Consider the following 27818-nt stretch of genomic DNA (forward strand, 5'->3'; position numbering starts at 1 on the left):
TTTATATATGTCAAATGTAATATGCGGGGACTTCTGTTTGTGTACCTTGTTTGTTATTTGTTTTGTGTGTTTATGTTTATGAGGCGATGACAATGTCATTGTGTATCACCTCTAACTTTCACATTTTAGTTCTGTCTTTTTTTTTCTTTTTTAATTTGTTGAAGCAAATGAATTCAAAAGCATTTCTTTGTAATCCTATTATCTCATGAAAATAATATTGCTTAATTACAGATGTTTGTTCGATTATTTGTCGATGAAAACTTGGACAGAATAGTACCCATATCAAAACAACCTAAAGATAAAGTTCAAGCAATTCTAGAAGCATGCGATCGTCAGTTTCCGGAATTTCACGAGAGATCACGAAAGAGGATCAGAACTTACCTCAAGTCCTGTAGACGAATGAGAAGAACAAAAGAGCAAAATGGTTGGGAACCGGTACGTTTGTTACACTGAAAGGTTTTATGATTAATTAGGGGCATCCACCTTTAAAGAATTGAAGAAAAATAAATGAATAAAATGTCCATGTGACACAGATGATGCCCCACTTGCATTTAATGTTATAAAGGGGCATAACTCAAGAACGGTAAAAGTGACGCCACCCAAATTCGAACTTGATCTGTGTTTTGTGGTAATAAGTTTCACAACATTTTGTTGAGGCAAACTAAAGTTAGAGAACGGAAACCAAATTCGGGACGTACGTACGGACAGACGGATGGACGTTCATACGGACAAGGGTAACACTTAATGCCCCCTCCGGTGACGGCGGGGGCATAAAAATAAAAATACAAGCATACGTCTTTTCGCCTCACTAGACTTGATGCCAAATATCTGGATCTATACACCATTATAATTAAATCAGGGATTTGTATCTTTTAATAAAGTTGTCAAACCTGTAAATAAATTTAAATAAGTTTCGCTCTATTTAAGATTCGAGGATCTGGTAATTTTTAAATATAATACCAATTACATGACAGTTGAAATAATTTCGTTTAATAACTCGTCCCACCAAAATAGCGACAGTAAATATATAGTAGTTAAATAAAATATCTTCATATAGAATAAGATGACTTGAAACATAACCGTGAAATTATTTTTTTTTATTTCCATAAAATTAAACACCCGATATAGTTGTGTAAACTACAGTAGTGTGAAGTACAACTGTTCCAGAATATTAAACAATCTGTGATATCATGTTTAATTAGCACTTCCATGATAACATGAAAAAAATATAAATATCAATGCATTGGCGTAACTGTGAAAAGCTGATTTGTTTATTCTTACACCTTTTGCAGCAGCTTAGACCAACACCTCCCCACCTGACTTCAGCAGCAGCAGAAGGTCTTCTTAGTAGTGCATGTGAAAACGAGAGTAATAATGCCAAGAGAATGCGCATGGGACTTGAACCACTTCCGGTAAGAATTCGGAAATGTGTTGCATTTATTTTTTAAGGCACGAATATGATTTTCCTAAAGCTATCTTTATTTAATGTTTTGTGTGTTTATATTTATTATTATTATAAATCGTCTTTAAAATTCAAACGATTTTCCTAAAGCTATCATTATTTAATGTCTTGCCCGAGTTAAGTCATATTATCCTTCAAATTTGACAAAAAAAGATAAATATGTTTTATATAAATGCATGGAAATTATTTATTTTATAAAACATGTGTACATATACGTGTTTTTAAATGTTATCGAAATCTGTAGATGATAATTTACTGCTTTTGAATGAGTGTCTTCCCTTACTCCAATCAACGACAGCTTTCCCGAATGTATTGACCTTACACGACCCCTCTCGTTAGAAATTCTGCAATATCAATCACCCCTCAAGTGCGAAGGGAAAATCTATGATATGTTTTTTTTATTGCTTTTTTGTTCATTATACTTAATGGATAAAAAAACGTGCAAAGAAGACTTAAGTTAAGAATATGAGTATGCATTGGTTGAAAAATTTCTTAACATTATAATTTACCATAAAATGGTTTCATGTGACTTTAAATTAATTTTTTTAAAAGAAATTGTAGATTGCATTGCACTTTTACAGTCGTTTAGATAAATTTTATTACAGATTTTTCGAGTGTTTTTGGGTAATATTTTTGGAATACTTTTTTTTAAACTTGAAGGCATCGGTAATGAACGCAGCAAAGGAATCATCCACCACTAACCAAAGTCAGTCACAAACATCTACACCACTATCAACGCCTTCATCACAGAAGCAGACGACACCACCACCACCACCAGCACCACCTGCTGTCCAGGTCGCTCACAGTCGGTCTTCACCAGCACCACAGCCCTCAGCAACTCCTCAGGCTGAAAGGCATTCACAGAGTAACAGTGATTTCCTACGACACCAGCCTCCGCCACCCGCCTTTAGGCCTCCTCCAGAGTTTCATTCGCCATTTTTCCCGAACGGAAACGGACTTTTCCGTCCCGGTTTTCCGCCAACCTATCAGCATCCAGCCCATCATCATCCAACAGTGTTGTCACATAGTTCTATTACACAGAACTCTGTACAAAATGGTAGGTGATGATAAGATGATTGTTTCAATACTTCTTTAAAACGGGTATGAAGTTATATGTAACGGATATAACACAAAACATAATATAAAGGCACAGTTATATATGAGATAAACGAGGTCAAATGAGTATTCACATTTCTTAATGAAAATGACTTCATAGTTTTGTATATAATGAATACGTGTACAATATTACTCACTGAACAATCGAAAGCAAAGAGGCCTTTTGAAAGCGTGATATGGATGCATGCACGAACTAAAATCGGGTTCCCTAGTCGATGCATTATGGTGTAATGATTCACAAAAGAGGTCATGGATAAAGCAAATGATTAATGTAACTGAGAGTTTGATCTAAATATATTTGTCGACGTGAATTGGGCTTAAAAACGAAAATCATAAAGCAAATACCATTTTGAAAAACGAAAAACATAAAAAAATCATTACTGTATGCAGTCTGTAGAAATCAATAGGCGCACATACTGTATACAACAGTTTGTACCTATTATATTTTGGTAGGAAGACCATTCTGTCGTGGATTAAATTAAGGTTAACAATACTTCTGCATATATATCTTAAATAGTCTTCTAAGAAGTTCTAAACATAAAATTGAGTTTTTATTATCTATGGAATAGGCATTACATGATGGATTCTCCTGAATTTGAGGTTTACATAAACATGATTGGAATATCTTTAGTAAGTTCAATTTGTTTGTTTACTTATTCAGGACCAACCGATTTAAGCTTGAAGAAAAACTCCGCAAAGAACCAGCTAAGTTCTACTGAGATAACAACTATTAAGCAGCTCATTGCAGGATATCGTGAATCTGCCGCCTTTCTTTATCGATCAGCAGACGAACTTGAACAATTACTTCTGCAGCAAAACTGACAGTAGATTATGTACAACTAAACTTGTGAAATTCATTTAAATATAATGTAATTACTTGATTATTTATAGCATGAATTTTGTTTAAAACTACTATTTACTATATGATAGTCAACCATGTGCAGGATGTTTTTTTTATTAACTTGGTGAAAGGCCCCAATATGTAGAACTTGTCACAATTTTTCGAATCATGTTTTGAACTTATTCATGTCATAAACGTGGGTCATATATAATAGATTGTTGTTTTGTATGAGTCAGAGTTATCTCGATGTTCTATTTTGTCTAAGATAGAGAGAATCCTTTATTGTCTCTAACTAAATTTAAATATATGAATGGGATGTCCTGAAAATATTGTTGTAATATGATTAAATTTTTATTGGATATTTGTTTTCAAAGAAAATTCATACCTGCATATTTTCAAGGTTCATGCTTTGTCACTATAAATATTTTAGTTCATGACAATCCATTTTTTTTTAAACTTCAAACATGTAATTGTGTTTTATATAACTATACCGGGATAAATTATTACAGATTATTTTTTGGGCTGATTTTCATAACATATATGGTGCATATTTCATGCTCTAGCTCATTGTTCTGTGATCTTGCAGGGATATTGAATAACTAGTCAAATTTTACATTTATATATTAACATGTGTATAGTTGTGGGCTTACTTGTCTGTGTTTCCATTGATATTATATTTTACAATTACAGAGCTATTTTTGTATTTTTAATGTTTGATATTTGTATGAATTTGCAGTTGTGGTCACATTATCCCAGGAAAGTGCTAGATTCTCTTAACATTTTAGTCATTTCTTATTTATTTTGTTGTAAACTTGTTAAAACCTTCAATATTTTCTGTACTTTAATCTTCAATTGCCTGAAGTACTTTCGTTATTGTTTTTGGAAAAGATAATGAGTGTTCTTTTTGGTGTACTAACAAATAAAACGTTCTTCACATGTTATTTTTAATTAATGCATTTGAAGTACTATACTATATGATTTTGTGTGGTTTTGCTTTAAAGTAAAGTATTTTATTGCTACATTATGTAAGCATATGTAAAAATAAACAACTTCAATGGCACATAATTTATAAATGGCATAGCACTGGAGTGAAAATAAAGAATAAAAGTGAAAATGCCAACCATATCCTGTTAAGACAAGTACTTGTTTTGGTTAGGACATTTTCTTGTGCCCTTCCTGCTCATTTGCTGCTCTTTATATACTACAATAGTATTTACTAACTAACATAGTACAATAATATTATTATAATTATTTGTAAAAAAGAAATACTGTTATGATATTGAAGTACAAAATATATGCTAATAATTGTACCATTTGAAATATGCTCTAAAACATATATTAAGAGACTTTACTTAAGTCTTTCACACGAAAAAGTAAAATTCTTCAAAATTTTAATGTATGAGTTGAATCAAAAAAAGTTTTTATATTATAAGAGGACGTTTGTGCAATTATTGATTAAGATAATAGGAGTAAGACGAGTCTTATACTTCTCATGTTACTCAAAGAAATCACAACAGATGATTTTTTATAATTTATATAACGTGGGATGCTTACATTCTCAGAAATGAGATAAACTATTTGCATTGAAATTAAATTTTACTGGAAAATGCTGTACTGTATTATCATTATGAATTTGAAAATTACTTTTACTTTTAAATTAAAAGGCAATCATTTTACTAATCTGCCTCAGTTGTGTTCATAATTTGTAGATATTTCTTGTGTTTATTTATTAGACATTCCTTTGTTTTGTTTTGTTATTTATTTATTTCTGTTGTTTTCAGTATTATTTACTATACTATATGACTGTTTTTATTTTTATGTATTTTTGATCTCAAAAGTGCAATAGATTAAAATTAGGTGGATATTCAATATTTATATTCATGTAATGTATTTTGTCTTGTGAAAAGAAATATTAAAATTGAGGAATAATACTGGAAAAATAGTGTTTTCCTTACAAAGTAGCAGTTTCTGCATAACTTAAACAGTACATTTGCAAAAAACAAAACATGGAAGCAAAACTAGTTAGTTCTGCACAATAATCTTTTGTTGAAAGTTAGACGATTCCGCATAAAGAAGACAAAAGAATAGATAAATTTCTTAGAAAGGGATTGAGATTAAAGTGAAGGATCAGAGTCTAGAGTGAATACTCATTTTTATTGCACCAAGATACAGTTCAAATTTTAAATGCAATGCTCATTGTGCACCTGTTATTGAAAACTTTGCCCAAAAAATAAATATTATTGTGTTACAATTTAAAATCATTCTGGACCAACGTTAAAAGGAAAAGAACCGAAATCCAAACATTATGTTACCAAGCATGCATTATATGTATGGTTTGTATTTAGACGTATGTTGAATCAATATCGATCGAAGTTGTTTTATGGTAATTCGACTATTTTTGCCAGAAGGGTTCGACCATTAAGGCAAGATGGAAACGTACGTATAAAACTACACTTCTTAAACAGTCAATCAGAAAGCGAAAGCAAATTATCGCATAATACACATATATATATATATATTATATATATGAAGACAAAAGAATAAAAAACAGTAGGAAAACCTGTATACATTTTTTTTGGAAAGCTGCCTCTAAGAAATGATAATTTTATAAAACATATAGACCATCGTTTATATAAAAACGATGGCATGTTGATTTGAAATCAAAGGGAAATAACTGCTGCTAAAATTACAAATGTAAATGCTTTTAAAAAAATAAATTAGAGATCGATGTGGTGTCGGCATTCGGGGAGCAGGGTAGCTAGTTCGTGGTGCATATTTGTCACTGTGTACGAGTCTGCCAAGCCAAAAAAAGCAGTTATTGCAGACGACAACCAATGCTAATTCTTGTACTCTGGAGCCTGTAGTAAGTGACGGGCTACACTACAAATTGTGGGGAATATTAGTCTTTGTGCATCAGTGTGTCAAAGAAAACCCGTTATTGCAGACGACAACCAACGACAAGTTCTGTACTCTGGAGCCTGTAGTTAGTAACATTCTACTTGCGTGTTTATTTACAACGTGAAAGTCGTAAGTGACAAATGAAAATATTGTACATTCCATTGATTGAAGACTGTTAAAACTAGCTTCGTTTGTGCTGAATTCCTTCACTTCACAAAACGATACGTTACTGGTTCACCTACATCACCCCTCAAAAACTTTCTAGCACACTTAAAAACATTTTGTTTGACTCTAAAAAGGCATAAATTTTTATGAGGCATCATTTAATCAAGAATCGAGTTTTTGGTTTTCAATACTCTTCAACTTAAAATTTGATTTAGCTTTCGATTTAAAAATAAGACGATTTTGTATGATGTTAATGATACAGCTATCCACCTGAGACCACGTGACGAAGATAATAATCAATTGTATGTCACCGTATGCCCTTTAACAATGAGCAGCATTACCTACATGGTATGATTGGCCAAAAAAGGCCCCGAAGTGACAAATGTAAAAACAATTCACGCGAAAAAATAAATATGAAAGACAGCTACCAATGACAACCAACCATTCAATGATAGGCTCCTGATTTGGGTCAGGCCCACAGAATGTCGCGGGGTTAAACATGTACGCAAGCGCGCAATCCTCCCCTTGCGAAATGTTTATAACAGGAATCTATTCATTAGTCTTGAGTAGAAGAACACGCGTCTGGCGTACCAAATTATTTGTCTGTTATCTTTTTTAGAATTTCCAATTCACCATTACTATTATTGGTGTTTATATTTTGCTCCAAATTTTTTAAAACAGAGTTCTTTGGTAGGATACAAATTCATTCCAGATTACAGACTCACTAATTTCTAAGTTTTAATGATAACGTGATTGATTTTTTTCCATGAAAAACTCGTATAGCACATTGCAATTTACAAATTCATTCCAGATTACAGACTCAATAATTTCTAAGTTTTAATGATAACGTGATTGATTTTTTTTTCCATGAAAAACTCGTTTAGCACATTGCAATTTATTTGTCCTTCCAACTATTTTGATTCGAGCGCAACTTACAAGTCTGATGTAGTCGAAACGTGCGTTTGGTGTAGCAAAGCATAAATCTAGAATATTTTATGAGTTTAATGAACCGCTGGGTCGATGCTGCTGTTGGTTGACGTTTCGTTCCCGAAGGTGGCCAATCTAATAGAAAGCACTTCTGTGTTCACATGAAATATCATTGAAATGTTCAAACTATAGGTTTTTTAGCTCACCAGTGAGCTTTTGCCATCACTTGGCGTCCGTCGTCGTCGTCTGTCCGGTGTAAACTATTTCAAACATTTTCTCCTCTGAAACTACTGAACCAATTCCAACCAAATTTAAGCTGAATGATCCTTAGGGTATCTAGATTAAAGTTTGTGTTTTGTTTTCTTTTTCTAAAAATAGAACATAGGGGTAAAATGCAGTTTTTGGTTTATATCTCAAAAACCAAAGCATTTAGAGCAAATCTGACGGGGTAAAAATGTTCATTAGGTCAAGTTCTATTAGCCCTGAAATTTTCAGATGAATCTAACAACCCATTGTTGGGTTGCTGCCACTAAATTGGTAATTTTAAGGAAATTTTGCAGTTTTTGGTTATTTATCTTGAATATTATTATAGATAAAGATAAACTGTAAACAGCAAAAATGTTCAGCAAAGAAAGATCTTCAAATAAGTTATTATCTTGAATATTATTATAGATAAAGATAAGCTGTAAACAGCAAAAATTTTCAGCAAAGTAAGATCTACAAATAAGTTTCATATGACCAAAATTGTCAATTGACCCCTTAAGGAGTTATTGTCCTTTAAAGATAATTTTCACAATTTCTTCATCTAATCTAGTTTGCTTACTTTAAAATATCTTCTCCTTTGAAACTGCTGAATCAATTTCAGCCAAACTTGGGCTGAATGAGTTTTAGAGTATCTTGTATAAATTTTGTATTTTATTTCCTTGTTCGTCAAGAAACATAGCCACTATGGCTTAAATGGAACATAGGGGTAAAATGCATTTTTTTTGCCTTTGAAGAAAATATGACAGATACAAAGAACATTTAAATGGCATTTTTAAGCCACTCACTAATATATATCGAAAAGCAAAAATAATCATTGATGAAAGATTTAAGCAAAAAATTACAGTTGAACGATTCAGGCTCTTGAGAGCCTCTTGTTTTATCTCCAAGGAATAGCACAACTTTTTGACTTTAGTTTATAATGCTCTTCAACTTTGTATTAATGTTCCCCTTCCAACTGTTTTGATTCTAGCGCCACTGATGAGTCTTATGTAAACGATGCGCGCCTCTAGCGTACCAAAGTATAAGCCTGATTTCTTTGCTGAGGTTTACTGATGAGTCTTATGTAAACGATGCGCGCCTCTAGCGTACCAAATTATAAGCATGGTTTCTTTGCCGAGGTTTACTGATGAGTCTTATGTAAACGATGCGCGCCTCTAGCGTACCAAAGTATAAGCCTGGTTTCTTTGCTGAGGTTTACTGATGAGTCTTATGTAAACGATGCGCGCCTCTAGCGTACCAAAGTAAAAGCCTAGTTTCTTTGCTGAGGTTTACTGATGAGTCTAATGTAAACGATGCGCGCCTCTAGCGTACCAAATTATAAACCTGGTTTCTTTGCTGAGGTTTACCGATGTTTTTTATGTAAACGATGCGCGTCTCTAGTGTACTAAATTATAAGCCTAGTTTCTTTGCTGAGGTTTACTGATGAGTCTAATGTAAACGATGCGCGCCTCTAGCGTACCAAATTATAAACCTGGTTTCTTTGCTGAGGTTTACTGATGATTCTTATGTAAACGATGCGCGTCTCTAGTGTACTAAATTATAAGCCTGGTTTCTTTGCTGAGGTTTACTGATGAGTGTTATGTAAACGATGCGCGCCTCTAGCGTACCAAATTATAAGCCTGATTTCTTTGCCGAGGTTTACTGATGAGTCTTATGTTAACACTGCGCCTCTAGCGTACCAAATCATAAATCTGGTTTCTTTGCTGAGGTTTACTGATGAGTCTAATATAAACGATGCGCGCCTCTAGCGTACCAAATTATAAGCCTGGTTTCCTTACTGAGGTTTACTGATGAGTCTAATATAAACGATGTGCGCCTCTAGTGTACAAAATTATAAACCTGGTTTCTTTGCTGAGGTTTACTGATGAGTCTTATGTAAACGATGCGCGCCTCTAGCGTACCAAATTATAAGCCTGGTTTCTTTGCTGAGGTTTACTGATGAGATGAGTCTAATGTAAACGATGCGCGCATCTAGCGTACCAAATTATAAACCTGGTTTCTTTGCTGAGGTTTACTGATGAGTCTAATGTAAACAATGCACGCCTCTAGCGTACCAAATTATAAGCCTGTTTTTTTTTGACTGAGGTTTACTGATGAGTCTAATGTAAACGATGCGCGCCTCTAGAGTACCAAATTATAAGCCTGTTTTCTTTGCTGAGGTTTGTAAAGAATAAATATTGATATAAGTTTTAAGAAATAATTGAAAATTTTCAAATGTAGCAAAGTATTTGACAGAATCAAAGTATAATAATCAAGGAAACTTTAAATCCATTTGTAATTTGCAGCAGATAAAACATAAAAATAGAAATACAGAATATTAATTGTTCAAATCCTTTCAAGAATCTTGATTGCAATTCCTTTAATTTTCTGTATAATGACTGTTGTAATACAAAGTCCCAACCATCGTTAACCCCTAGATATTCATTTAATATAGCACTGGTATTATTCACATTATGGATTAATAAGGCTGAGAGAATATGGTACGTTTTGGAAAATCGTTTCAATAAAAAAAGACCGAACAAAGATAAGTAAATCTTTTTGCAATTATCAGTTAAATCTATGCTTTTGTGCTTTCACCATTTTCTTACCTGCCATGTGAAAAATTAATGCGACAGAAAATTTGGGCTTCGAAAGTCAATAATAGTACTAAATTCATACAGAATACTTTCAATGTTGTAACTTTGTGAACAAATTTTGCCTCATATCATAGAAAAGTAATTTCTAAAAAGATTGCCATAAACTTCATCCTGATGATTTAAGAAGTTTTGTTTTGTAGGACTCTTTCTAGTATCTGGACTATGATTGAGCAAACGCCGAATTCCCTGATAATACATTTTAACTCACTTTTAGAACAAACAGGTTGCTTGAATTTTACCAGTAAGTTACCTTTATACAAGTCTTGATAACTGATTGGTTTCATTTGGGGACAGAACTAAACTGGCCATCAGCATCTCAATCTTTTTAAAATTCAGATTTGTCGTAGATCGCTGTCTCGTCAAATCTCTAATAAAATCAGCGAAATCTGAGAAAATTAGATTGTCGGCATCCCAAAAGGATTTATAATGCCATTTAGTGTTGCCCTTAGATAAATTTGGCTAATCTGTTAAGGTCCAGTTTGGTCGTAAAGCTGCTTGCGTATTCAACAATATATACATCCTTAGATTTCAGTTCTTGGGGTTTTGAGCGTTCCTGATGAAGATAAAAGCACTACTGACGCACCAAATTTATAATGTTTTATTTTCAATTTATGAGTACGAGTGTGATTAAGTTCATTCCATAAACATTAAAGATCCGTCTCTATCTAATATGAATTTTAGTCGGAATAGGGTTGAACAGAATCTCTTTAATGCCACGAAATATAGTTGAGTGGCATATCCTAAAAATAATGGTATATTGATTGTATTATTATTTGATATTTGTTTGTATGTTGTTTAATGTTCATTCTTTGAAATTGTTTATATTATACCTTTGTATGACGTCGTCTTATATTGTTGCTGCTTGTTATAAAATCTTAAATGCGACTAAGTCTCTAAATTAGCAATCAGGTAATTGTGCTACATCTTAGGTTGCAACTTAGTCCGGTAATTTGACTTATATGGTATTAGTTGTTCAAATTACCCTTTTTTTCGATCTCTCCGATAATCAAAATAATTTTTGGCACTCCAGTGTCGCGCATATCTGATGACAATAATTTGAAGCAGATGCTGTGTGCACGGGAATCACATCATATGCGTTTTGAAAAAAGTTTTTATTAAGAACAATCATTATGACATCTATCATTCTGTGTAGTGATTTGTCAGAGATATAAGACAAGCACTAATTTACATTTATATATTATGGTGGAGTTCGTGTTGCTCAGTCTTAAGTTTTCTATGTTGTGTTTTGTGTACTGTTGTTTGTCTGTTGGTATTTTTTCTTTTTTCGCCATGGCATTTCAGTTTATTTTCCACTTATGAGTTTGAATGTCCCTTTTGTATCTTTCGCCCATCTTTTATATAAATATCAAATATAAATTAAACACTTTATAATTTTGACGCGTATGTGTATAGTTTTAGGCGTAATTGCTTCAAGGGCATCATACTTATATTTTTTTACAGGTTTTGCAGTTGTGGTCACATTATACAATGAAAGTGCTAAATCCTTATTTCCTTTTGGTCAATTCTTTTTATTACTGTTAAAAACTGTAACAATCTCATTTATGTTCTGTTCATTGATATGAATTAAGCGTTTTCTTCATTATTAAGTATTTAGATAGAGAATGTTCTGTTTGGTTAACCGACAGAGTTTTATTAATCTAATAATTCAAATACTCCGGTAAGAATGATTTGCGGATTAAAAATTGTTGTTTGCAAACAGAATGTTCATAGTGGAGTATAGTTTTGTGCTATATACATAAAGTAAACATATTGATAAATTAATTAATTGCATTGATGTGGAGTGAAATATATTAGTAGGAGCAAACTCTATAGTAAAAAGGCAAAACGATCTCATCAAGACGAATTGACTATCTTACATAACAAATTTACATAACTATATTGATAATGGGCGGAAAAGTAAACATAAACAAATGTATACAACTGAGAAAAAAATACGGTTATGAAAATGGACATTCAGGGGAGATTTCAACTTGCTCTAATACAATTCTTTATACACTACACTGTAGTAACTTACATATGATAGCACACACGTATTATCATGAATAAACTGTACAATGAAATACTCATATTATTAAATTACAGAATATGCTTTTGAACAATTGAAATGCGGATATAAAAATACTTATAAAAGTCTAACACAAGACTTTATTAATTCGATTTGTTTTCTATAAATGTATCTTTAATATTATTACTGTAAAAGCAAAAGTTATGAAAACTTTTGAAAGGTCTTAAAGTTTATATATGAAAAACAAAACCATTTTATCAGGACAAGGCATACACAATATAGTTACTGTTAAAACTTCACAAACATTTAAACAAAATAAAACACTGAAAATTAAACAAATGCAGCAAAAAACAATCATACTGATTACACTAAAATTAAATGTTTTCCAGAAGAGTAAGCAGCCTGATACAATAGTGGCTCTTATTATGTTGCTCACGACATATAAAATTCAGATAATTTATCATATTGGAGAACCATGGAGGACGGACAAATGGCTCTAAGAAATGGAACATATTCACAATGATATAGTACAATCGAAACACCGTTTCGATGATAAATGTTTTATAGACATGTTATTCGTGTAATGTATTTTGTCTAGCAAACAGAAATTATACAAATACAAATACAACTATTTTATTGCCAGACACTAATAAACAGTAAATTGTTAAGACCTATTGCATATATAATAACCTTACAGCAGATATGATATAATTAAAAGTTACATACTAATATATCATATTAATAAACTATTCCTGGAAAGAGGAACTCAAGTAATAATGCATAGCAATTGTTTACCAATAGAGATATTTTTCAGTAGTGTTAATGTTACGCTGTATTTTAAATATAAAATAAATTTCATTTTACAATATTTCTCGTTTTGGGACAAATCTATTAAATTGTAGTAAGACATGTTCATCTTCCGTTTGCCAATCAACAAATCAACACGTAACGGTATTCGACACATTTTATAAAGGAGGACTAAATCTGGAGTTGTGGGGTTTAAATAACAAAACGGTTATCTTTATTATTTTCTTTGTATTTGGAAAGTACACATCTTATTTACTGTGAGAACTAAAATATTCCAAAATGATATGAATATCTATTTCAGGACATTTTTTATATAAAAATGAGAACTCTAGTAAAATTAAGAGTTAGAATTAAAATGAATAAACTATCTTAAATATGAAAGAAATACCATACGCATTCCCTTCTATACCAACACTAACCTTGTCAATCATCATTGGTGATGCGTGCTTTATAATTTGTAGTTCCTGTTAAGTTATCAAAAAGGCATTTTCATATCTTTAGTTTGTTTCTAATAACAGTTATTTTACACAAGTAGACAATGGTAAATTACGCTGATTCTAATAATAGACAGAAGATACCAAGGTAGCAATAAAAAAGCCACAACACCATTGTCAACAAAGAAAGCCACAACACCATTGTCAACAAAGAAAGCCACAACACCATTGTCAACAAAGAAAGCCACAACACCATTGTCAACAAAGAAAGCCACATCACCATTGCCAACAAAGAAAGCCACAACACCATTGTCAACAAAGAAAGCCACAACACCATTGTCAACAAAGAAAGCCACAACACCATTGTCAACAAACAGTCTACAAAACACTACACAGAAAACAAGACTCCATCAAAACCGGAGGTGATCTCAGGTGCTTCGGAAGGGTAAGCAGATACTGAAAGGCATATTTAAGGATATTTTTTTGTATTCATAAAAACACGAAATAAATATTGCAGTTTTTTATCCCCTCAATTTTTATTATTAAGCTTCTTGTAGACTTTATGCACAACAGTTTGTATCTCGAGTTTTTTGCATAGTTAACACTACTTTGTTTGTCTTTACTTATTTTGGGTGAATTTATCAACTCTAATAAAATCCCTTATTTCACAATCCATAAAAACGTTGTTTTTTTTTAGCATAGATAGTAAAATAAATGATTGCAACAGAGTTCACAAACTAATCCAAAACAAGGCAAGACAAGCACAATAGTGTTCAGTATGTGATTAAACAATGAAAAATTAAATATTCAGTGCAATAATTTTTTTTTATCCAAATCCTGTACTAAAGTGCTGTGGTTCCGCCGCCTATATCTTCAATAGTTCATAATAAGGTATATAAATTGTGACATTGAATATTTATAATGAAAACAAAAGTATATCATACAGATAAGCATGAAATCAAAAGAGATGTAGTTAACGAATAAAAAAAAAAGAAACAATATGGTTACTCCTACTCTTAATGATTTTTCAAGCTTCAAGAAGAAAAAGCATGCTGAATATGCATGAAATATTATTGTTATTTATATCATAATCAATTCTTTCACAAAAGCAAGCAAAGGGAAATAACTATCAGTAAATTTAAATATGAAAATGAAGTAAACAAAAACACAAAAATATAAAACAAAAAACAAATAAAAATACGAATATATTACAGGTCAATATATTGGTGTAAATATAAAGCAGAAACGTTTGAAAATTCAAAATATAATCGGAAACAAACGATAAAATGGACAAATACGTACAATAATCTACCAAACACACATAGTTTTACAGTAATATTATTAACTTTTCTCGTCACTTGGCGTCCATCGTCCGTCGTCGTCTGTTAAATCAAACTTAACTTCATTGGTAATTATACCTCTCTTATTTAATTTTTCATACTGATCTCGGTAATCCATTTTGTCCAATATTGAAATTTGAAAAGCAATGTTTGAACGGTCCTCAAGTAAATGGACAAAAACAGCTGATGCCGACTAATACCCTGCCAGCCCGCCCAATGTATTACCCAGAATTAATGACCGGGGCATAGTTAAGAAAACCATTTGAAAAAGAATTCATCAATTCGGCGATTCTCAGTTTTTGATAAGGAGCTTTATTTTTAAAAGGCGTTTGACTATTTCCCCCCTGAGTTTGTTTCACTTAATCACGGGATTAGATCCCGAAAATTGTTGAAACCTAGTAGAATTTGGTTAAAAGAATGTTAGATATGACGACGTAACTCTATTACTTGCAATGGACCAAAGTGAATTCGTCATTTTAAGTAGAATAAAATCATTTGTTCTCATGAAACTGGCACTGCACCAATAAAAACTGGCCACCACGATATAGCCAATAGTGCTGAAAGTGGCGTTAAATACCAATTCATTGATTGATTCAGTTCCTATTAACTTAAATATATTCTCAAATAATCGATTAAGGTAGATGGGGGGTCTAAATTAAAATCCATATAATTTTTGAATAATTTGTCAAAATGTAGTTTATGTCATGCTTTTTTTTTTAAATATAATAAAAAGTATGGGTCACCGGGCTTTTTATCACGCTACAGGTTGTGCAAAATTGTCAGATTTTGTATAGATTATGCATGGAAAACCCAATTTTGTGTGCTAAAAAGAAAACTACTCCATAGATTTTTAAGATAAAATATGAGAAAATATCTCTCATAATATGCTTTCAGATAAGAAAAAGAAAAATGGGGTCACCGGACTCGTTTTCTTGCTACATAGAATAAAAAAGGGAAATTTACAACACATTCTATTACAAAAGTTACTTTATCTGAGTTATGTCCCTTTAAATCTGAGTTATCTACCCTTATGTGGCAAAGTTGGAAAAAAGGTGAATCAAACAAAAATATTCTGTTTTTTTTTAATAAAATACAGCCGTAAATATGATAAAACACATAATTTTCTAAATTATCATGACCAGTCTTACACATGAATTACATACTACTCTCGAAATTTGCAAATTTCATTCAAGATCTAGACCGATTGCTATCTGCTATTTCAAAATCCAAGATGGAGGAAGACACCCCAGCTACATTAAACGCAATAAGCATCTCCGGAGGGAATCACATCAGGACTGCTCAATTGCGAGAAATGGGACCGAATCGAAACCCTGTTGGACATGACGGGAGAGTTGCGCACACAGGGTTGAGTTATCGTATTTAAAAGAATTTAGCAATACTTTCCCAATGTGTTCATATATGCACAACATTAAACATTTCATTGATTGATACAAATTGCTGTTGAGAGCTGTGGAAAACTGTACCATGTTTTATTCACATTTGCATTGAAATATTGATTGATTGATTTTTGCCTAAACACCCACTGCTGGTTGATATTCAGGACAAACAAAAGACTTCGTCAACCAAATTTAAAATCATGTTTGAAAGCACAGGTGCGAGATGAGATATTTCTTTTACTTTATGTTTATACTCAATGTGTTTGACTATATCCATAAATTTTAAAAAAAACCTCGTCTCGCTCCAGGGTTTGAAAGAGCATACCGATTTTGGGCTCTTTGCAAAAAAATATTCCTACCTTTCGAGTCAATCCATTTTGTTTTATCCATTCAACGTCTCTCTCTCGTCCATCTTTTTCGAGGACTATTATTACTTAGCACATACTTACAACTTCTCCTCCAATCAAATTGCTTATATTTGCCTTCTAATTTTCATAGTACATACTTTTCCCGTGTACTAAGTAACTACGCATGAATGACCACAAGGGTAAGATTTCATTGTATCGTAATCAAGATATTTAAAACAAAAATTGCCACTGGCTATTTTGAAATAAATGCTGTGTTCCAAATTAAATTAAATAGTTTGTAATTAGTTTTCACGTTGATTTTTACATATCCTGCTATTAAAATCTTTGGATCTAAAAAATGTTTTTGACTATTGCAAATTTCTTTCATTTAAATAAAGGGTAATACATATGGTTTTTTTTATACCTTGATTAGAGTACAACGATATCTTAAAATTATGATAATGTATCATCCATGCAATTACTTTGTACACAAAAAAGTGTCTACTATAAAACCTTGTGAAGGGAAATTAAAGCAACTTGGTGATAATTTTTTAAACTTTCTTAAGGAAGGTGATCTATTTCGTCATGAATTGATTGATTTATTGATTATCTGTTGCTTAATTTCCAGTGGCAAATATTTCATGCATGTTCAGGACGATGTCATGAATTGAAAAAATTGTGATTATGTCTGAAGATAATGTGCCAATTATATATATATAAACATATTCTGATAAATCTTTTAGTTTTTACTTTGAAATAATAAAAAAAAAAAAAAAAAAAAAAACACAAAACCTATAATCTCTGATCTATTGGTAGTTGCTTTTTAATGCCTATCTGCTAGACTATATCTATGGGGACAAACTATCTATATGTTTCAAAATTATTATAGCTTTAGTTTTACTGTGAAATAAAAAAAAATGTTTTCAAAACATGTAAAGCTTCCACTGCAATTTAATTATTGCCTGCTTTTGGTCAATTTATTTGGTCATCTTACCATGTAAGAAGAACATGTATAGTAAAACACCGCTTTATATCAATATACATACTTACACCAGCAGCTACCATCTTTTCATTCTGGAGTCAAGGGCCTTTTGAAATCACATATTTTACAATGATACTAGTGAGTAGATTTACAAAACTTCGTTAATGAACTCCGTTTTACAAACACCTGTGATACAAGTAGTCAGCCAAATAAACTATCAATAGACCAATTAAAAGATTACTCGAGTTGTAAATATGTGCTAAATTGGATAGTCTATAAAAAGGTATATACTATGAAATTAAGAGCTCGGGGCAAGCCCCTCGCTCTAAATTTCATAGTATATACCTTTTTATAGACTAACCTAGACTAAATGTATGAGCAGATCTTTCGTTAAAGATAATATCCTTAAACTTTTTGCACGGACCGCGGGAACATTTATATGACACAAAACACTTACAGTGCAAAATAGGAGTTGTAAGTGATTGACAATGCAGGTGCGTGGAAATATTCTTGTCATTGTATACGTGTCAACTTGACTTCTCAGTGAAAAATGTTGCTGTAAAATATGTATGGTTATCCACGTTTAACGGGAAAATCTGACTTTGATGATATTCACGCATAGTAATGAAATAAATATGCAAATATAAACATTAGTGTATAGAGATAAATAATCAGTCTGGAAAACATCGCTTATTCAGTAAAGTAGTATTTTTCAAAGAAAAAACTACTTCTGTACGGTATAGGTATCTTTTTCATATAGATTTTACAGCAAATAAATCTATAATAAGATTTTTCAAAAACCATTTGATTAAATAAGAAAATTTCTGTTTAATATGATTGTTCGATTCAAAGTCAGAACTTTCAACCGAAATAAAAAGCACGAATTTTTTCTAAAATATCCATAGAGTGATAGTGTAAATCAAATAAGTTTCCATTATAAACCTTTGGGAATTTTCTTCAAGCTGTCAAATGTCCAACAATTTCAAAATTGCTAGAGTTAGGTCTTCCTTCAAAAAAGACTGCAGTCAAAATCTTCAAATTAGAGCCAAATATATTTATTGAGTTGTGTAGGGAAATGCTATTGAAAGGGTAGTTTGAAAACATATTTATCATTATTATTTTATAAGTGTACTCATTATTATGCGTTTGGTTTTCTTAAAGGACATTCTACTGTTTAATAGCGTTTGATCAACTATAAAGTTAAATATACTCGAAAATTAAGGTACGGATCTCATATGGAAGAGTCTCTCACGGATCTCCTCCATTTGAAATAGTGTTTTCATAGTTTCACCAAAAGCCACAGGCAAAACTAATGTTAAACAAGACATCTGACCATTTCATGCAAACAGTTTCAAAACATTATCCCTTTTTTATAGTTTTCAAAAATCATAAATTTCTCGAAAATTCGCCCCAAAAAATTTGATTTTAATGAATTCTAGTCCAAAAGGACTTCCACTTCATTGAACTTAAGTAGCAAAATGGCAGAAATAACGGTTGTTTTGGTCAAGTGGTCGTCTTTTAAAGTGGAAAATTAACACTATATATATATCATACATTTTACCTTCTGAAAATGTGATAGCCATGTCTGTATTCTTAAATTTTGTAGCCTGCCTTTTTCTCTATTCTTTATATTTCAGCACCCCTTTATTCTCTATTATTTATATTTTTTGTCTTTATTCTGTACTTTTTGCCATTATTTTCTAGTCTGTTAACCCCATCCACCTTGACTTTGCCATTATTTTCTATTCTGTAAACCCCATCCACCTTGACTTTGCCATTATTTTCTATTCTGTTAACCCCATCCACCTTGACTTTGCCATTATTTTCTATTCTGTTAACCCCATCCACCTTGACTTTGCCATTATTTTCTATTTTGTAAACCCCATCCACCTTGACTTTGCCATTATTTTCTATTCTGTAAACCCCATCCACCTTGACTTTGCCATTATTTTCTATTCTGTTAACCCCATCCACCTTGACTTTGCCATTATTTTCTATTCTGTTAACCCCATCCACCTTGACTTTGCCATTATTTTCTATTCTGTTAACCCCATCCACCTTGACTTTGCCATTATTTTCTATTCTGTTAACCCCATCCACCTTGACTTTGCCATTATTTTCTATTCTGTAAACCCCATCCACCTTGACTTTGCCATTATTTTCTATTCTGTAAACCCCATCCACTTTGACTTATTGATCAATACAAATATTTAAATTTAACCACTGCATAGTGTCTAGTTTCTGATGCATAACCAAACCGGTTTTGTAATAATAGTTTTCTGTAATGTGATTCATTTATGCTATAATATAAACAAAAATTTAAACACGTTTCTACAGAAGATATGGCGGACGCATCCGCCGATATATCTCTATCACCGGACAATGAACTAAATGTAGAATGGACAGACACATTATTCACCAACATAAAAGACGATTTACCAAAGATCTGTAAATATGAAGGTCAGCTTCCTCAAGGGTTGAAACTATACTCACAGCAACCGGTGCTGTTGTACAGATGGTACCATAAGAGGAAGGGGGAAGTCCGGACTATATACCGAGATACGACTGGACCTTACTATGAAGTCGGTCAAACGTTACAGATACCAGAGGATTTTGAAGGTAAGCTGGTTCCTGAGTACATGCAAACAATACTTCTGCTGGAAAGATTTTTCTATAATTATTACTAAAAACTAAAAAAAATTACATGTTTTGTAACGACTGCTCCATGAAACAATATAAAATTATTACTTATAATTACATTATTCATAGTTTCTATATTTTGATGTATAGATGTTTTATTGGAAAATGAAAATAACAAAAAAAATAACATAAAAATGAATTAACATGGAGTATAAAAAAAATCAAAATAGATAAATAAATAGCTTTAAAAAAATTACTCCCCACATTTAGAATCACGAAAGAAACTTCAAGACCAACATGGCAGTTGAAGCTTACAATATACATATATTGATTGATTGATAATTGTTGCTTGCTCAACGTCGCGTAAACTTATAACACACAACACTGTCTACCAAATGCGAATGAACAACAATAAGCATGTATATATATATGCAACGAACAAGTGAACATACACGTGATTTGGTCTCTGGAGCATTGGCTTAACGTCTTCTTAATTTTATAATACATGTAAAAACATGGAACACTGTCTATCAAATGCGAATGCACAAAAAAAAACATGTTTATATTCATTTAAGCCAATTAAAAGTCCTATTATAAACAGGTTGGTTTGAGCTTGTGCCACCAGATTTTGGACGTGTGAAGTATTATGAATCTATTGAAGAAGTATCCAAGACAATGCCAATGAAATTTTTCACTCGGACTAACTTAACAGGCATATGTGTAGGTAACTCTGGTGAAAGCGAACAGACATATGTTCAACGTAAGATTCCAGCTGGAACAGTCCTAAAGGTAGAAAGCACTTTCAAGGCAAAATGGCGGACATGTGCAGAGACGGGGGTCTTGAAAAAGAAACAAAAAGAGTGGACTTCACGTGAAATACAATATCTCAAATGCATAGATAACAAAGAACAAGAAATATTGATACCTTTCACGGCAAAAGGAAAATTCCATCCAGTATATCAAAATGGGAGTTCCGACAGCAAATGTCTTTTCAGAATGAAAGATATATTGACCAATTTAACGTTGCCTGTGAAGGTTAGGATTATTTATGGAAAACCCCCTGTAGTACCTTGTATTTTTACTGGTATGTTGGTTATAAAGAGACGTATAACTGAAGATGTGTTTGTTGGTAGTACTATAACATTTAAGAGGCATGCACTTTTTGAACTTCCAGCATACAATGACGTGAAAATTTTCATGGCTAAATCCGAAGAACAGTTTGTAGATATGAAGACATATAAAGATGCTAAACAGCTTTGTCAGAAATACTCAGATTCTTACAGTTCGCTAATTAAATTGTCTCCTAAATTAGACACGGATCATCAAATGATACAACATATTCCAACGGAAAAAACGAAACAAAGACACGAAAGTCTGAAAACTCTTGATCTTATAACAAATATAAGCCTTACTGACGATGAACCCAGATCACAGTTCATGGAAAGTTCAAGTGACGACACAGTTTCAGAACAGTCTCTTACGTTGGGAACGCTGGTCGAACTTAAAGAATTTTCAAATAGGACATCTATGATGTGTTGAATTTTATTGAGTTGACCGAATCTTGCCTTTTCAACTAGCGTACTATTTCCGGTGATAATAAGGAAGTTTAGAAATATTTATTGTTTGAAATTGTAAAGTCTAGTCATTTTTTTTTTATTTGAAGTAAAGCGAATCTTATATAAATCATTTCCTTTTTCCAGTAATCTACTATGGGACGTATTCCGTTTATGAATTTATGGGTTACTGTATACCTCACGTGTAAATTTACATGCTACAAATGTTGCACAGACGTGGCTTGCGGTATATCGTATCGTCACATATAAAAACTATTAAGCAACACAGCTTACTGAATCACGACATTGGACATGGCTTCTATACATACTGTCATGAAGCTTTATATAAATATATCTCTTTCAATTTTGAAATTAATGAGTGTTTGTTTGGAGTTAAGAGACTATATTTATTTCAATAGAGCTGGTATACTATATATGTATCAAAATTCCATCAACGACTTCATGCAATAGCACATAATGTGTCAGCTATATCTCGACCAAAGGATTTTTTTTATAATTTAATTGCCTCAGGAATTATTAGAAAAAAAATATTTGCAGTGAGATTGTAAAGTTCTCAATGTACATGTCAATAAACTAGCGATTGTCTTTCGGCTATTTAAATAAGTCCCGAGCACCTATATTTGCATCTCAATCCTATATTAAGTTACTACCAATAAAATTGAGAATGGAAATGGGGAATGTGTCAAAGAGACAACAACCCGACCAAAGAGCAGAATACAGCCGAAGGCCACCAATGGGTCTTCAACACAGCGAGAAAATCCCGCACCGGAGGCGTGCTTCAGCCGGCCCCTAAACAAAAATGTGTATTAGTTCAGTGATAATGGACGTCATGTACTAAACTCCGAAACATATAAATGAACTAAAATTAAATATCATACAAGACTAACAATGGCCAGAGGCCCCTGACTTGGGACAGGCGCAAAAATGCGGCGGGGTTAAACATGTTTTGTGAGATCTCAACCCTCCTCTATACTTCTAGCCAATGTAGAAAAAACAAACACACAGCAATACGCAACATACTTTGAATTAAGAAATGTAAATGAATTCATTTAATTAACCAATAAATATGTTCTGTTCATATGCCTCGTAGTTGTCGGACTTTAACCGTCTCTCTATAGATAACTTTTATAAATATTTGTTTTGACTGACTTTCATAAGATTTGATAAAAATGTTTAAATTGCATTCAGAAAGATTTTTTTTAAATTATGACTTTTTTTATTCGCTTACTTGACGTTAATGTCCAGTGTCACTCGACGTCCGTCGTCCGTAAACCTATACACAAATCTTCGATGAAACTACTTGGCCAATTGCAATCAAACTTGACCACAATCATCCTTAGAGTATTCAGTTAAACACTGTGTACGATGAATCCACCGAACATGGCCAACATGGCTATAAAAGAACATAGGGATGAAATTCAAGTATTTTCAAAATATATAGTCGACTTCTTAAAAGTTTAACTATTTTTGCAGGTTGGGTCCTTAAATGCCGATTTTTTTACCAAAATTTGGCACTTTTGGCGATTACCTTGATAACTTAGTTATTTTTTTGTGAATGTTACTTAATAGAAAGTGAAAAGAGGAACAGTGATCACCAAAATAAGACTATGACAAGTCTTAACGACCGAAATTGTCCAACAACTCCTTATAGGAGTTATTGCCCTTAAATGACAATATTTGCAATTTTTAGCACACCAAGCCCAAAGGGACATTGTTAGCTTTTCCAATCACTTTGTCTCCGCCGTCTTTCGTAGTCCGTATTTTCCTCAGAAACTACAAAGCCAAATTTAACCAAACTTGGCCACAATCATTATTGGTGTATCTAGTTTAAAACAAAATTGTCCGGTGACCCCGTCTGCCTACAAACATGGCCGACACGGCTAAAATTAGAACACAGGGAAACTTTGATAGTTTTAATTACACTTCGTTTGCTTGCAAGGTTTATCCTTAACTAATTTTTCAACTAAAAAAATTAGGTTAATTTACCAACAAAAGAATTATTGTCTGCAACTGCTTTTATAATTTTTAACAGCTGTTTTATCGTGAATTGCAGTGAAATGGAATATCTGACTTATTAGTTAAGATCTATCACAATATATAAAGATTAACCTCGTTCTTTTACTGCCGCCAATATTTGCAAGTCATAAATTTGCACCCTGTTTATGCTTTGCTGAAAAATTAAAAAAAAATCCTTTTCAATCGAATGTACAAAATTAACTTCATATTTTTGGTTACATAACAGCCACTTGGCCAAAAATTACCGCAGTGATTCCAGTAAAGGAGCAGTTAAAATTACTTTGCAAAAGTAACAAGGTTAATGCCGTCGGATCACCACAGCAATTTACAATCCTTATCGCTGTCCGATATTCATTTCTCCCATCAGTATTTGCGTGAGTTGGTATGACTATTAATGCAGAGCCACGAGATGAAGTAGGAGACGCCTAACAGTAACTAATGATGCTCATGTTCAGAATATGTTTACCTTTTTCCAGTGGAAGTTAAGCACCCACCAATCAATCAATCAATCGGTTATCAATAACTTAATATCAATGTTTCACAATACTCTGACATAGTTTAATTGTTATAGATTGTCTTATAATTGTACATGTATATGAATGAGTCTGTCACTGTTCCTCTTCGTTTATATATTGATATAATACTAATAGTTCTATGCGATTAAACTATTACCATCGCTATCTATGCTTATTGTTAGAGTTAGAGGATGGGGTAGATTTTTTATCATTCATCTAATATATGCAGTATTCCATTGGACAAAGACACTAAAAATTAGGGTAAAAGTTGGCAAGCAGAGTTCACTATATAAATAACACATAGCTGAGAGGGTGATAGAGTAGATTGTTACCCCGAGAAAACTCTAAAAATAACTCGAATCAAAAGCAAAATAGGTGGGCACAATGGCATTATATGGAGAATATTCTGAAAAAGTTTCATTAAATTGTGGTTTGGTCGAAAGGAGAATAAGCGAATACAAATCTGTACTGCAGTGTGTGACATAGTACTTGCCATGTCAAACAATACTATTTTAGGGCTAATCACTTCATCACAGTTTCTAATCTGTCATTTTTTTTGTTTCCAAATACATATACGTAAGATTTATGAATATAGCACCATATTTTCACACGATTAACATTATGTGAAGCCATGCTTTTCTACTACAGCTTCTCATCCTTCTTTGATTCCTTTTCCACTTTTCTTGCAGTTTTATCCACTGTATAATTATGACGCACTTTAAGTTCGTTGGCATATCCATCTGCGTTTTTATCCATAAATTTCAAAGTATCTAAGAAAGTTTGATGTCGGTCGAAATGCGGGTAGTTTAAAGCTTTAACAAATAATGGCACCGGTGCTACGGGAAGCTCTAGTAATCTTTTGTTTTCACTAATTGTACATGCTATTACTGTATGATCTTTGATCAAATCACATACTTTCAATATCTGAGTAAACCCACATGGTTTTGACGGCGGTCGACCATGTAGCAGTTTCAAAATGACACCTTTAGATAACCCTGCCGTGTACATATCTTTTATATTATATGCATATCCTATGTTCTCAATATTAATATGCTTTGATGTTGACTTACGTACTTCAATCAAGTAAAACATCCCCGCCGCTTCAAACGGGAGTAAGACATTGGTATCGTCTTCCGTCTTACAAACAAGACAGCGGAGTAATTTCCGTTTGACGATCTTTTTATGGTCGGTATACCTAACAAAATCTTCCCGTACATTGAGTACTTTAAGTAACCCTGGTTGAATATCTACTTTGAGGTGTAATGGTTCAGCTAAGTTACTATTTGTAGTGTACTGGTCGCGGATATATCCGGTCACTAGTTTGTATGATAAGATTTTCTTGGGCATTATTCTAGCTACATTTGAGATAGTTGTTAGCGGTTTATCACGGTCATCTATTAGACGAAACCACCCTGCAAAATAAATTTTAAAACAGATTCAATTTTTTTTCCTTTAATTGTTGTTTTCGTAATTGGGTAAAATTTTCGTTTAATGACGGCAACTAATAAAAGGCATTCAGTGTCTCTGAATTATTCAGATATTGTTTTCCTAGTGTTTTTCATCCTTTGAATACCGTACTCATATTAACATGTTCGAAGTCTTTAGCCGTCACGAGTTGTATCTCCTTAAATGGAATCGCTTGATGTTTTACTTGTTGTTTTTCTTTATGAAAAATAACGTTGTTGCTCAAAAAGGATATCGCTGAAATAAAATAGTTTTCGTCTAGGAAATGTAAAATAGTCGTCTGTTTTCAAAATTTTGTTCCTTGTATTTCAAGATTGAGAAAGAGTCAAATGACAAGACATGCAACAATTCAACAACAATAGTTAAAAAACAAAAATAAGCATGTAAAACTCTAAATATGATGTTCAATCGTAGAGAACCCTTACAAAATTTTGTGCTGTGAGGATAATTTTGTTTGAATAAACAACGTTACAGTAAGTATATGTTCATAGAATGCCAATATCATTTAGATTTTTTTAATTTTTAAAAACCGAGTCTGCCAGTATCTTTGCACTTTTACACTAGTTATAGTAGTACAAATGTGTACTGTGGTAACATACCTGTATACCCAAGTGGAATGACAACTATTGGATCATCTTTACATTGGGCCCCTGTCAGTAAATCCACAGAAGTAACATTTTTACAGTAAACTTTAACCCCATTCAACTCTTTATACAGAAGTAAAGGTTTATGTATATCCAATAATGGCGAGCTGTCAGCTGCGGATTTTTCCAGCCACATTTTCACTACAGAAGGTAAGTCTCCTGAGGAATCAATGATTTCCTTTAATGGTTGTGGTGTTTCTGTCCATGTAAACTGAATTTCCCTGGAAACCTCTGGTGTCGATAGTTCTTTTTCGTTGTTTGACTCCATTATTTTCCTAGTCTGTTTGTATATGGTTCCTCCTAAGACGTGTTGCATGATTTATTTAAATAAGTTATTTAATTACACAAATACATACAAACAAGTAAATATGTTTATAAACCAATATATAATTTCATCAATTCTAATTCATGTTCGTTCATTCATAGTCACCCAGGCATACCAAGAAAGTATTCAATATCTTGTATTCAGCTTTATAGTTGTAAAAGGTGATATATTAAAAGCCATTCAAATTTACGGTAGTCCTATAAATTGCGTATTTTTCACACATCACGTGATGAGTTCGATGATTTGTCTCCAGTGTGATAATAAATCAATCGAATTACAAAACGTCAATAAACGAAAGAAAAAGTCACTTTGAGCATCAAGAGATTTCCTATGATAACTGGTATAATATTTCACAGCAATAGTCCAATAATACTAATAATATTCAAAAGGAACACATTTCCCAGTGACTAGTAAACAGTAGTGGTGATTTTACGTTTCACATACATGAGGGTAGTTGACCTTTACCATTTTGTATTGTCTCGTATAATTTGCCCTGAGTAGTTTGACGTTTTCGTCCATTAACGTGCATTAGTTTGACTAAAATAACGGGTTGTCATTTTGTAATTTTCGACAGTAATTCATATCGATCTCGTTAAAAGGAACACATTTCTAACCTGAGAACAAATTCTGTTACCTTATTACATTTGAACTGATCATAAAGATTTTCAAAATAAACAAAAATGTTAAACGAACATGTTTACAATACTATGAATGTTATTGGATTTAATATAAGATAAAGAAATTGTGACATGAAATGACAGTTTATTCAAGTATAGACTGTTCTTTTTTAATCAAATAAACTTGGCAAATTAAATCTTTTGTTAGTTTCATTGATATTATAGCATGAGTTAAAACATCATGAGGGAAGATATATCCATCGGTGCAGTTTGATGTAGTTCGATAACGCGAGTGAAATACTTTTTAACCAGCTATAATTTCATATTTAGATATTATACCTAACGTGATCATCACCGTGATTTTGAAAAAGATTATCATTG

The 27818-nt window shown here is 32.4% G+C and overlaps 3 protein-coding genes across 3 annotated transcripts in view; 2 read left to right on the forward strand and 1 right to left on the reverse strand.

Moving 5' to 3' along the window:
• LOC127735061 (nucleolar protein 4-like) overlaps positions 1–5359 on the forward strand; it is a 65208-nt gene extending 59849 nt beyond the window's left edge. Inside the window, exons 7-10 of the mRNA XM_052245159.1 lie at positions 232–435; positions 1293–1412; positions 2123–2519; positions 3240–5359. Coding sequence (XP_052101119.1) covers positions 232–435; positions 1293–1412; positions 2123–2519; positions 3240–3400 — 882 coding nt within the window. The 3' untranslated portion in view covers positions 3401–5359. The remainder of the gene's footprint in view (positions 1–231; positions 436–1292; positions 1413–2122; positions 2520–3239) is intronic.
• Positions 5360–19855: 14496 nt separating this feature from the next.
• On the forward strand, positions 19856–22441 carry LOC127735071 (uncharacterized). Its single transcript, XM_052245165.1, has 2 exons — positions 19856–20261; positions 20884–22441. The coding sequence occupies exons 1-2, from the start codon at positions 19985–19987 to the stop codon at positions 21819–21821; spliced, it is 1215 nt and encodes a 404-aa protein (XP_052101125.1). The 5' UTR covers positions 19856–19984; the 3' UTR covers positions 21822–22441.
• Positions 22442–22829: 388 nt separating this feature from the next.
• On the reverse strand, positions 22830–27447 carry LOC127735074 (uncharacterized). Its single transcript, XM_052245170.1, has 2 exons — positions 26451–27447; positions 22830–25799 (listed from the first exon to the last, which is right to left on the reverse strand). Exons 1-2 carry the CDS (start codon positions 26809–26811, stop codon positions 25030–25032), a joined length of 1131 nt encoding a protein of 376 aa, XP_052101130.1. The 5' UTR covers positions 26812–27447; the 3' UTR covers positions 22830–25029.
• Between the last annotated feature and the right edge of the window lie 371 nt (positions 27448–27818).

The sequence above is a fragment of the Mytilus californianus genome, unplaced genomic scaffold (assembly GCF_021869535.1).
Source record: "Mytilus californianus isolate M0D057914Y unplaced genomic scaffold, xbMytCali1.0.p SCAF_1, whole genome shotgun sequence".
NCBI lineage: Eukaryota > Metazoa > Mollusca > Bivalvia > Mytilida > Mytilidae > Mytilus > Mytilus californianus.

What these genes read in the sequence shown, in the direction of transcription:
- LOC127735071 (XM_052245165.1), top strand. Translation starts at nt 19,985, where the DNA reads ATGGCGGACGCATCCGCCGATATATCTCTATCACCGGACAATGAACTA. An exon ending in GATACCAGAGGATTTTGAAG is followed by an intron (nt 20,262 to 20,883) that starts GTAAGCTGGTTC and finishes TATTATAAACAG; the next exon opens with GTTGGTTTGAGCTTGTGCCA.
- LOC127735074 (XM_052245170.1), bottom strand. Translation starts at nt 26,811, where the DNA reads ATGCAACACGTCTTAGGAGGAACCATATACAAACAGACTAGGAAAATA. An exon ending in CATTCCACTTGGGTATACAG is followed by an intron (nt 25,800 to 26,450) that starts GTATGTTACCAC and finishes TTTATTTTGCAG; the next exon opens with GGTGGTTTCGTCTAATAGAT.